This window comes from Canis lupus, chromosome 8 (genome assembly GCF_011100685.1).
Source record: "Canis lupus familiaris isolate Mischka breed German Shepherd chromosome 8, alternate assembly UU_Cfam_GSD_1.0, whole genome shotgun sequence".
NCBI classification, from domain to species: domain Eukaryota; kingdom Metazoa; phylum Chordata; class Mammalia; order Carnivora; family Canidae; genus Canis; species Canis lupus.
The window spans coordinates 53,898,219-53,910,841 of record NC_049229.1 but is presented as its reverse complement, the minus strand read 5'-3'; the positions used below and the strand labels follow the sequence as shown (position 1 = coordinate 53,910,841).

Here is a 12,623-nt window from a genome sequence, read left to right as displayed (position 1 = left end):
ATTTGCAGTTTTCTCAGTGTACACACATCTATCTCATTTGTTTCAAAGTTCTTTCTTTCAAATATTTAAAAGTACTGTATGAAGGAGTTTTGGTTATAAGCAGCAAAGACAAAAAGAAAAAAAGATTGTTGGAGGGTAGCTTGGAGAACTAAAGGAAGGTTTGGAAAGGTTGAACAGGCAGGCTTTGAAAGCAGAACTGTGAGATGTCTCCTCAGGCTGCGGCTGTTGGGATAAATCATCACAAGCCATTTTCTGCCCTTGAGCTACTTGGCTCAAGCTTCAAGGAGAGGATAGTGCATTTTGACTGACATGACTACCAAAATGACACGCAGTGCTGGGGAAGATTATTTCCCAAAGCAAGCAGACAAAAAAATCAGTCAATCAATCAGTCCCAAAAGAAAGGGGGGGAATGGGCGCAGGACAAGGGAAAATATAAGTCTTTGGCAAACAGTTGCCTTCATGCTTCCCAGCAGGTTAGTATTCAGTAGGCTCAAGGGCTGAGTAAATGGGACATAGGACAAATTATTTCCTGATTCCTAGAACCTTTATTTGTTAAAGATTTTTGAAATACAGGACAGCATTAGGATATTTGGGAATGTTTCTCACTTAAGGTACTCTTTCCCATCACTGTTTTTGCTGTTTATTGTTATACATTTTTAGTAGCGACCCCTGCAGAAGGAACCTCTTAGACTACTCCTGGCCAATGGCGTATTTCTGTGTAGTTCAGAAAATTGGTAACATCCTTTTCTAGAAACTTAAGATGTCCAGGATCAGAATTCTGGTCAGACGGCATGAACCACTGCATGCGTATGTCTGCCCACAGTGGTCCCTGATCTCTAGCACCCCTAGCAGGCAGGCAGTTAGGCTAGAGCCAGTGGGGGACCACAGGTCAGCTCCCCTAGCTTTGCTGGCATCCCAAGGCTGCAGCCTCAGTGGGCTTGCCCCAATCCTGCCACCAGAAGACTAACAAACTGCCACTGGAGTCCAGCATGGTTTAAACTGGCAGGTGCAGCCCAGCTGTGTGCATGTATAGCTGCCCCTGCCTTCCCATGCTCTTTAATGCCCCCTACCCCTGATCCTGCAAGGTACCAGAACAAGTCCTACTGCTTCCCCACCTTACCCACCAAAACACTCTGTCCTGCATAGGTAGCTTTCTTTGCTGGAGCTCCAGTTCTCTAACATTAGACCAAGAGAAAACAATTTCAATATAGGTTGCCTTTTATGGAAAATAGCAATCTGAATTTTAATGCTAAAATTTCTCACCTTCATCAAAGATGATGGCAAAATGTGTGGGCTCACTTAGCTCATTACCATAAACTAAACTATCCTAGCTCTCAGAATTGCACTTCCCTACCTGTCCACCAGCTCTACACATCCCTTAGTTGATGCTGGGAATCATGAAGGAATGCTGCTTTCATAGAGTTTGCTGTGAATAGCCTTTGGAAGGGTGACCAGAGCAGTCAGCTTTGTGGAAAGTCATGATTTCTCTTATTCAAACAATGTGCAAATCAGGATAAGTAGATAAAAGTATTGTTCAAGTTGCCAATGAATTAAAGTAAGAAACTACTCTATGTAATTTGTAGCATTCTTAATCTATAGCAATATTCAGAGAGTTTAGGACATAATCTCAAGTCAGTCAGATCTGAGTTTTATTCCTACTGCTGCAATTTATTTATTTATTATTATTATTTAAAGATTTTATTTGTTTATTCATGAGACACAGAGAGAGGCAGAGACATAGGCAGAGGGAGAAGCAGGCTCCCTGTGGGGAGCCTGATGCAGGACTTGATCCCAGACCCTGGGGATCACAACCTGAGCCAAAGGCAGACACTCAACCACTGAGCCATCCAGGCGCCCCTATTTCTAGTGCTGCAATTTAGTAGCTATGTGACCTCAGACAATTTACTTAAACCTCTCAAAGAAATCCTATTTTCCTCATTTACAGAAGAGGGTTATTAATACCTAGCTCATTAAGAAAGAAATTGGATAATGCTTTTAAGTGTTTAGCACAGTCTCTGGCCTGTGTAACGGATAGCTATATAATTACGACTGTAATTTTTTCAAAAATCACATGGATTCATTTTTAGATCATGTAATTTTTACTATTATATGTATCCAATTTAAAATTTCTTTCCTTAGAAACCAGTGCAAATTTCTCAGTTTCCCAGAGTGTTACTCTATGGAAATAACCATTGAAATATGTTGTTTGTGAAGTAGAGCAAAACAAATACTTCACTCCGTCATGTTTTCCTTGGAGAACGGGTGTGTATGTCCTCAACTCTCTCAGATTAAAAAGTCTTGCCCAGACCAGTAAAGAAAATTGGAATTGTTTATTTGGGGAAACTCAGATAACTAAGGGCTGTTGCTATTACATAATAGAGGCAAAGCCATGTCATGTTGTTTCTCCACGGCGAGTTGCTACCTGGGGCTTCTTACAGCCCACTTCTCCACTCATGTCACCCTGCAAACCTGGTCTTGAGGTTGGGGACCCCAAGGGAGGCTGTGACTCAGACAAAGTGGTTAAAACACTTCGGAGTCTGTGCCTGGGTTGTCCCTCAGTCTGATACTTTCCAGCTCTGACCTTGGCTAGTTGACTTTACCTCCCAAAGCCTTCATTGCCTCATCTGTAGAATGTAATGACTGACCTCAAGGGATTGTTAGGAAGATGCAGGGAGCAGTGTGTGGGTAGCATTCAAGACTGTACAGAGTGCTCAGAGGTTATAGCCTCAGAACTAAGCTCTCTTCACTCAGATAATCTAGTAACAATCCTCAAATGGAAATCCTTAAGTTTTCTTCCAAGTATGGTAGAACTAGCCGTCGATTTAGAGAATTAAAGAACAGGAAAGGACTATGCCTGGCATTGTGCAGCCCACTCTTTACTACCCATCCCCCATATCTCCACTTTCCAAATCAGGATTTGAGGTGAGGAGAGAACAAAGGACTTGGGTGTGGGATCTGTGTCACTTAGCAGGAGAGCTAGAAGTCACAGTGTCCTGTTGGTCTGTGTAACACGCACTTCCTTAGTGCATATATGGTGTTTATAAGGGCTTCATCATTTGCATATACCATCTACCCACAAAAAAATGTGCCAAAGCATTTTTGTAAAAATATGAAATGCTATTGAGAAAATTCATCTTTCAAAGGGAATCAATTATTTTGCTCCATGTGGCTGTCATTGATGTTTTATTAGGTGCTATGTGGTGTTCCCTTTTCTTCCTTTCTGCCTCCATGGCCTCTATTCCTGGTATTTGTGCTGTGTTCCCATTAACCACCCTGACCTAAGCAGGCCAAATGAACCGTTTTTCAGGCTGTGGGTTTTATTGCTAGGATACAAGGCTATTGTAATCACATAGTTCTATCAAAGGGTCTGAGGCATAGGCAGTGTGATTTCTGTTGAGGTAAATCCTCTGCTTGGCATTGGACCCTCTGAAAGACTGCCCGGTGCTGAGCTGGGAGGCAGTCTTCAGGCCTTCTTTGTTACTGGGGTGACTCTTTTGGCCTCTCCTTTCACATCTTTCCAAAGAACCTAATGTCTAGATTCTTTTCCTTTCATAGCTTCTGGTCACCCACACTGTTTCTTCTGCCACCTTGAACTTGGCTCTGACCGGGAAGTGCCTTCCAGATTTGCCAATCACGTGAATGTTGAATTCAGCATGCCTACAACTTCTGCCTCTAAAGCCTCTGTAAGATCCATCTCCGTGGAAGACAAGACTGACGTCAGGAAGTGGGTCAATTATTCCGCACACTACAGCTACAAGGTAGCCTCGGGAGACATCTGGCTAATGTTTCCAAGACCATTTGTTTACCCCTCCCCCATCTCTTGTTCCCTTTATCAGTGCCTGCCATGGATGCAAGGTGTTCTCTTACTTGGAGAGGTACACCCCACATTGCTATGGATGAGTCTACTCTGATTTGAATGACTGACTAACCTCTCTAGTGAGCAAGAGAAAAGTTGCAAAAAAATATAGAGGCAGATGAAAAGGAGAATAAATTAATGTCTTTCAGTCATCATGAACATCATCAAAAGGGTCATTGGGGTAAAGGGATGATGATTATATAATACATATTATTAATTGCATATTACATATAATATTATGAATATTATGAGTGACTGCATCATAGTATTATATACTCATTCATAATATATGTTGGAGGAGTTGTAAATTTGGAAGTAGTGGGGAGTTTGGGAGAGTGCCAACCCAAAGCATGTATTTCAGCTTCAGAGTTGATGATGTAGATCCAAATAAAGTCAGGACACATATGACCTGGTCACTGGGCTATAACAGGACAAAATTCAAAAGCCAAGCAAGCTTCGGTAATAGTAACAGGATCAGGGCTATGGAAGGAGGAAACAAAGTTGTAGTGTTCTGACATAGAGATTCCATTTTGAGGTGTTAGAAATTCAATAGCAGATTAAAGGTCAGTGATAGAAAGTGGGGGTTACTGAAAACACATTTTGCAAAGTGATTTAATAACTTTTAAAATTCATAATATCCTTTGATTTTTATGGTTATTTATTGTTCTTTAAATATTTCTTTAGTTGCATTATCGAAAATCTTAAACTACCAACAAGAACACATACTCCATCTTGTGGCCAGGGGAAAAAAAAGCACTTTCATCAAGCATGACCCTAGTCAACTGTTTGGTTATTTCCTTTATCATAAATATCCAAAGTGATAAAGAGAGGACCAGCTTTAATTAAGAAACTCTCTTGCCTGACGTATTTCTTTTCTGACTTGTCAAAGGCTTCAGTGTGTGTGTCACTTTCATGGCAAGATGAATTTATTAATCCCTTTATAGTTAAAGCTACAATATTTTGCAGAAAACACAGGTAGAACTGTAAATGGTACAACGCTTACCAATTTGGAGACTTCGTAAAACAATAAAGTAGTAGAGTATGAACAGCCAAGGGAAGGAATTCATTCATTTGATAAACCTTTGTGCTTGCCTGCTGCATGCCTGCTTTATTGGAGTACAGTAGTAGACAAGGGCCTACCCCTGTCCTAGGGAGCCTGCGCTGTGGTGAGCAGGTATACCAGGTACAGGAAATATGCACAAGAGGAGCACCTACCTTCCTAATGACTTGAGAACAGCTTCACAGAAGAGGTGACCTTTGAGCAGCTGTGCAAGGCAAAGAATAAAAATCTTCCAGGTAAACCCTAAAGATGAGGGAATTCCAGACCAAGCAAAGAGAGAATCATGATGTACTCAGGACCAGTAGCTTCACTGTGGCTAAAGCCCAAAATGGTAACAAAATTACAGGGAATCTCAGAGAATCTAGTGAGCTATTCTCTTTGGGATTATTTATTATTAGGATGTTTTTCTCCTCCTTCTGATATTTCTTTCCAACTTCTACTTTTGGCAGGTGGAAATTGAGCAAAAAAAGAGTTTGAAGCCCGACTTTGAAGGAGATGAAATGGAAAATCCCAAGGAGTGTGGGGTCCAGTGACAAAGCCCTACTGCAGGGGGCCCTGACCCAAGAGTCGTGATAGGATGTCTTCCTGAGTAGCTGAAGTACAAGGCAGTACCTACTATGGCTACTCCATGTTGGGAACAGTATCTCAGACTTTCCTGTTTGTAGTTACCTGTATTTTAACAGGAAACCTTAAGGTGATTGCTTTGGAGAGACCCTGATATGCCTGAAGCACCTGGTTCACCCAACTTTTGGAGCTTATTGTCTAATTAAGCCTCCTTCTCCTTTGCTTATATCCTAGCACTTGAGTGGTAGTTTGTTGTGACTATTGGCATCAGGAGAAAAACCTTCCACATCAGTGTTGGCAGGGTTTACTTCCAGTGTTCATCCGTCACTTACATGATTTTCTAGAAAACAGTCTTGAGACTCCACCTCTGTCACTCCCTCTAGGAAAGGTTCAGAAGAGGTACAAAACAAATGTTCTTTTTGGATCTAGTAGGCTTTTTGTACATGTCTCCATTCTTTAAATGTTAACACTATGCAACAGAAGACATTTCTCTCCTGGTTTTGGATTGTTTTAATTGAAATTCTTTTTCCATCTCTCTAGTCCCAGGGTTCACCACCCTGAGTCATAATACACAATGGGGAAAAGGCACAATAGGATACTTTTTTATTCTATGATTGGCCCCACATTCTGCAAAGGGTGGCTCTTGAAGGGAAAGCAAAATTGAGCTTATTTTTCTTCATTCTGGGGAAAAGGGACATTAATTATTAAGTTTATATTCCATTCAGGAAATTCAGTCTCAGTGAATTTCCCAGATTCACATTGAAATGTAGGTCTTTTCTAATTCCTGAAACAAATGAACATATATCTATCTATTATACCTCAGGCATTTGTCAGCAGCATTTGGGAGCTCTTTTTATACCTCAAGCATGTCTCTTTAACTCAGATTTTACAGGAAATATAAATGGAAAAGATCATTTTAAAAGCTGTTTAAAAACAACTTTTCCCCAAAATTCAGAGTTTGATAATCACAGTATTGTAATACGCCTAAAAGGCAGAAGTCTCTAGGATAGAGAAGGGAGAAAAGCCTTGTTTTTCTAATGTTGGGAATCAAGTCCTGATTCCAAGAGTCTGGGACACTCAGTCATCTTTCCCTTCATATGTTCCCGTTTACATTCTGTACCTCCAATTCTTATTTGTATCTTGGTGTTTCCTTACCATGCACGGAACCATATTGGCCATCCCAAAGGGGATAGCTGCTTGACAATTTAAAGGCAGGTTCTATCTGCCTATTTTTCCCATGAAAAATAGAGTAAAGGGACAGAAAGCATGCTTGTCAGATTTCTGATATGTCAGATGACACAGAGAAATAAATGATATATCCAATCTCGACGGGAAAATTTAGGAGTAATTTATTCAGTGAATATTCATTGAATTATAACTATGTACTGACACTAGACTATAGACATCATTACAATTTTTTTTAAATACCTGAACAGAAGACTGAAACTAAAAGGATGAAATTCAGTAGGCATTAATGAGAAACTATATTCTGAGTTGCTCAAATGCAACCCTCTAAATAGAGTGGTATTATCTGTGTGTGTGTTAAGGGTGTTGAGAAGTCCTGGTTTCATAGCAGTCCACGTAGAAACTTGAGTTCAGTTTTGAATCAGGAATGGTTCATGGCTATTTACAAAGGCAGTGCATTCAACCTGTAGTAACAGAAGCCTGGGGAACCCACATGTTACATTGGTCAGTCCACATCTGGATGGAGGGTTGAGTTCAATTCTGGGTACCATGTTGAAAGAGAGGCATTAATAAACTGTGTCCAGAGGCAGGTGACTTGGGTTGTGAAGGGTCTGATTCTGTAAGAAACAAGGGAATAGAATAGGAGAGAATAAAATAATATAGCTGCCTTTAAATTTCCGCTGAGTTATACAAAAGGAGAAGGATTAGATTTACCCTGTGTAACTTCAAAGGACGAAAACAGAAACAAAGAGGAACTTTATAGATGACAGATGTTTGCTTCGATGTAAAGAATTTTGTAATAAGAGTGGTTCTAAAGAGGAATAGACTCAAGCGGTAAAATTTCCTGTTGCGGCAAATGCCCAAAGGCTGAAATAACTGCCCATCCATCCCAGATGCTATGAAAGGGACATTGGATTTGGGCTGGATGGCTACCAAGATCCCTTCTGCATATAGGTTCATCTCAGTAGTAATAGGACTCTCTAGCTCTAGCTGTTTTTTCTTTGATAAGTGGTTTTGTATGTTCTTTCAAATACAGTGAGGTTCCCAGGAGGTCTTTGTCAAGTGAGGCGTAGCCCTTCCCCTGTTGTACGAGAGTCACATGAGATTCTTCAGAGAAACATCAAGATGGGCTGAAGAGCTGGCAAGGTGAAGGTTACTCTGGCACCTTCCTTATCCAGGATTAGCTCTTGTGCACCTTCCCAAGATCTCTGACTCTCCTGCCAGCAGCACATGTGTATTGCTCATTGGACTTTTTCCCCCTCACCTTAGTTAATTCGCATTACCTTTGTGCTTTTACCTGGATTTTTTAACTTTAAACCTAGGGTCAGGAAAATCCCTTCCATGCTATCTACATTCAGCAAGCAAATTGTTAACTTTAAAAAACCTAACACCTTGATTTCATCAAATTTGCTTTCCCACTGCTATTTTTGGGAAACTAATTATGGGTAGCATTTTGGGGTTTGGGGAATATAATACTATATATTTTTAGACCGAGTGTTTTGTTAATAGCCTACATAGAAAACACAGGCAAAGTACCTTTTTGGTGTGCAAATCCTAAGTTTGCCTCTCTGGACCTGGATTGTGTATATGTGGGGGTCACAAATATTCCTTGTCTATGTTATCAATAATGTGAAAATATTAAAAGTAAGTTCATTTTACCAATACATAGTATTACTATTAGAACATAAATTAGATGTCCCATGATATTAAGAGCCATGCTTTCGAGTCTGGTGGCTAGCTTTGTGATTTTGTTGTAAAAGAGAAGAGGAAATGTACTCATTACAAAGGTCAAACAAGAATTTGAGTATTTTGGAGGGAGGGCATTAAACCCCCTTTACCATTCTTGTAAACATAATACTAGTTATTTCTTATCAGAATTTTGCATTTCACTTATATTAAATATTATCTGGACAATTTTTTTTTTCTATTTGGTTCTTTCCCCTCTCTCAGCATTCCTGTAAATATTAGCAGGACTCAGAACCCTTTGGAACTTTTTTATGTAATCTATTTCTTAATTGAAATGGAAATAATTTCTATTCAAGTCCAATGGGTGAGAGCAAGAGTTTATTTCCCTAAAAATTAATGCCCCCAAGAAAAATGATCCATGACAGCAAAGAATGTATCTTATTCTTTGTTTTCAGTACCTAGGATAAAGCTTGGGAATATAACAGGCTTCAGCCACCTTAAATCCTTGTTGATAAGACAAACATATCAATGAAATGAAATTATTAGAGGGCACCTGGCTGGCTCAGTTGGCAGAGCATGCAACTCTTGATCTCAGGGTCCTGAATTCTAGCCCCATGTTGAGTGTAGAGCTTACTTAACAAAAAAGAAATTATTAGGTATTCAATAAGTGTTTGCTGAATGAACACTGACCCTGAAACTCTAAGATACCTAACCTATACTTATCAGATACTTATATTAAAGCAAGCAAGCATGCTTTATTTCCTGAAAGACTTAATTTTTTTTATCATTGCTTCCACCGTCAACTAAAGATAACTGTCAGCACATAAGCACTTAACGTGCAGCTGAATTTAAACCACAGTTTACCTTACTTACATTGAAAAACATTTTTGTGCCCAAAATACAGTAGCACAGATGCTATCCACAGTCAAGATTATTGATTCAGTTTTGTTCCTGCAAGCCAGACAGATCATGCCCATTTGAATAGTCAGCAGAAGAAAAAGGCAGGAGAAGGAAGCATGGCCAGTCTTGGTGTGCTAGGTCTTTGTTTTTTTCCAACATTAACCACTGACCAATGTTACCGGGTCACCAGAGGAAGTTTTTTAAGTAAGCTCTACACTCAACATGGGGCTTACTTTGTCACCAGAGGAAGATGGAGGTCTAAGATCATAAGGATAAAACTCATAAAATGAAATCATGATTTCAGAGCTGCTTTCAATCTCATTGCAAGGTTAGTGGTGAGAAAGCACAGGATGATCTGAAATTTTTTTTCTTAAAAGCCTTGGGAATATGAAATTAATTTGAGTAGGAAGCACTGCCACCTAGCCTACTTTTAGAATTCTCCCAGCTGGGACTGGTAACTTTTAACTCTTCTGCAAATGATGATCATAAGTTAGTTCTAGCATTTGTAGAGTTTAGGTCATGTTAAGAATGCAATTTAACAGAAAACTTAAACAAAACTGGCAAAGAATAACATACACACAAAAATCACCTACTAAATACATCGTCTTTTAACACCTTATACCAAGTTACATCCAAACCATGTCCACTCTTTATATAAAATTAGTCCTGGCATTCTCACCAAGTTTTAAAGATGTTTTCTAAACATTATCAAGGTTTAAGTGTCAATTCCTGATAAATCACCATTTCTTCATCATTTCTTAATTGTGCTATTTGTAAATGAAACTTGCTTTGGATATTATAACTTGTATTTATGTATTTAAGGAATTAAAAGTGAACAAGATGTAGAAAATAAATATCAGTAATATTTTCCCATGTATTAACTAAAAGAAGGACTATGGAATTTTCAAATTTCTTCTAGTGTGCCTTAGCAAATTTGCTTGAGAGTCTAGTCTTTTGTTTGTTTTAAGAATTGGGAAGACAACAATAACAACATCTCTGAACATGCAACTCCAGGTCTGTAAAGACAGAAATTATCCATAGTAAAGTGTTTGGTACCTGGAGAGAGGCAAATAATAATTGTGTGTAATGAAAAGCTATAAAAGTACAGACTTCTTGAAAAATAAGACAAATATAGAACTGGCCATCAAACCTCAAAATACTTGAACTAGAGGCCATCCCTTAAAAGTAAGGAGTTCTAGGAGAAATAAAAGATTATGTAGCAGGGATAACCAGCAGAATGATTTCAGTTCAACAAATGTTTTATCAAGTGTTACTTTGATCAAAGTTTTCAGCTATCAGCCAGCTTCCCTAAAGGGAGGTAAGGTCAAAGCCAAGGACATTGAGAATTGTTGCTGTGAAGTCATTGTAGGGAGTGCAGTTTATCAAGGGAAAATTAGGTTTCTATGAATCTTTGAAGGACATCGTCATGGAGACAATCACCATGTGAGATAACTTGCTATTTTCACAACTAGGCATCAGTAACCTCCGCTTAAAAAGTGAGGAAGTTGGAGTAATGGTCCCTGTTAAGTCCCTTCCAGCTCCAGTTTTATGTATTATTTTATAAAGTATCCTTTGGTGCCATTGTCAGTGATACTTCATGTCAATAGGACTCCTCATATAGTCTTAAGAACCAAGATGAGCTGGCCCATCTTTTTCCTTTTCATGTCTCTATCCTTTACTGTCTGCCCAGACAACAAACACAAAAAACTCTGCAATCCTCTATTTTGTAGTTGGAGAATCAAAAGGATAGTGCACATCAGTTAGCACACTGTTCTGTAGGTTGCACCGGCATCACCCAGCACCACAGTGGTGTGAGTGTAAAGAGGAACAGACCAGACAGGTCTCTGAAATGGATGTTAGGATTTGGGTATCACTTGAAGCAGAAGCAAGTCTAACACTCTGCAGTACTATGGGGCCACATTAGGATGATCTAGGAGTTATAGTTATGTCCTTTTACACAAAAGACTGCAGAAATTGAGGGAGGAAAAAATGTTCTGTAAACATTCTGGGACTATTTGTAAAACAGATATGGCAAAATAAGGGAAAGGGTCAGTTTTCTCTAGCCTCACTGTGTATTAGTAACATAAAACTGTAGTTTAGAAAATTTTTAAACATCCAGAAGCTACAAAATACCTGCATATGGTAAAGTTTTTGTGGTATGTGTTAGTATGGTTTTAGTTTCTTGTACTTAGAATTGGGTCAAATGTAATGGCTTGATTTGAAGTGGAGAGAGCAAGGATTCTAGGGTCTCTTCCTGGTCAGTTCCATGCTGTGCCTCAGATCAAACCCCTAAGGCTAGTCATGGACACCATCTAGCCACCATCGTCTTGCCTCCATGTGCTTCAGGACCAGCAACCTCATGTATCCACTGCGAGGAGTTCTGGGAAAGCAGATGTGCAGTCAGATCACAAGAGCAACCTGCTGGACCAAAGGGTTTAAGGGATTTTGAAGCGTAAAAAGAAGGGAATATTATGAGCTCCTCTGACCCTAAGCCAGTGTTCATTTGACCTCTGTGTCTACCTGCCCACAGAACCTGGAGAAAACTTTACCATATGCAGGAAATTAAACAGAATCAGTGTGTTAGCCAAGGAATAAAAGAAAAAAGAGCACTCCTCCTTTCCCTCCATTTTTGTAAAGTCAATCAATGAATTTCGGTCTGTCAGGATGGGTGGACCCAAGATCCAATGAGTGATTCAGCTGATCCAAAGCTTATATTTTCCTTTATCATCCATCCTCAATTGATGTAACTTCTTGTACTATTATGATTAATTTTATGTAAAACCAGTTTACTTAAAAAAAAATATGTGCCTATGTAATAAAGTCTACACACTGGCTAACTTTATAGAGGTGAGGTTTTATTTGTAATTGTTACGCTGATTATCATCTGTAATACCCCTTTTTGAGCTATGAAAATGAGCTATTAATAAAAATTTTTAAACAAAATCTGTCACTATGGAAAATTTAATGAGGTGAGGCATAAGGAAAAATGTTTATTATAAAGAAGGCCCATCACTCAATTAATATGGTTACTGATCATGGGATGACAAGTTAAAGTGACACATTAATAACTGTTTATCCTACTTTATCATATATATATAATTTAGCTCAAGAGATATTTATTGCATTCCTATTTTGTGCCCAATTCTGTGAGAAAACAAAATTAAGCCTTAAGGTTTTCTTGCTGATAAGTGCATACATGTATAATAAGTGAGAAATAGAATACATAATAAATACCTTATCTGCAATATGTTCCTGGCATATTGCTCAACAAATAACTGCTCAATCAATTGATGAATCCAAATGACTAACGTCAACATAACCTGAGAAGGGGGGAAAAAGTCAGTATGGGCTAGAATACTTGGAAGCTTTTCA

At 39.0% G+C, this 12,623-nt stretch overlaps 1 protein-coding gene across 3 annotated transcripts in view; it reads left to right on the top strand.

Moving 5' to 3' along the window:
• The window catches only part of STON2 (stonin 2), a 144,876-nt gene extending 132,682 nt beyond the window's left edge, over positions 1-12,194 (top strand). For all 3 annotated transcript variants that reach the window (XM_038545481.1, XM_038545482.1, XM_038545480.1), the window contains 2 exons: positions 3,556-3,758; positions 5,366-12,194. In XM_038545481.1, the coding sequence (XP_038401409.1) occupies positions 3,556-3,758; positions 5,366-5,449 (287 nt within the window). In that variant the 3' untranslated portion in view covers positions 5,450-12,194. The remainder of the gene's footprint in view (positions 1-3,555; positions 3,759-5,365) is intronic.
• The last annotated feature ends 429 nt before the right edge of the window (positions 12,195-12,623 follow it).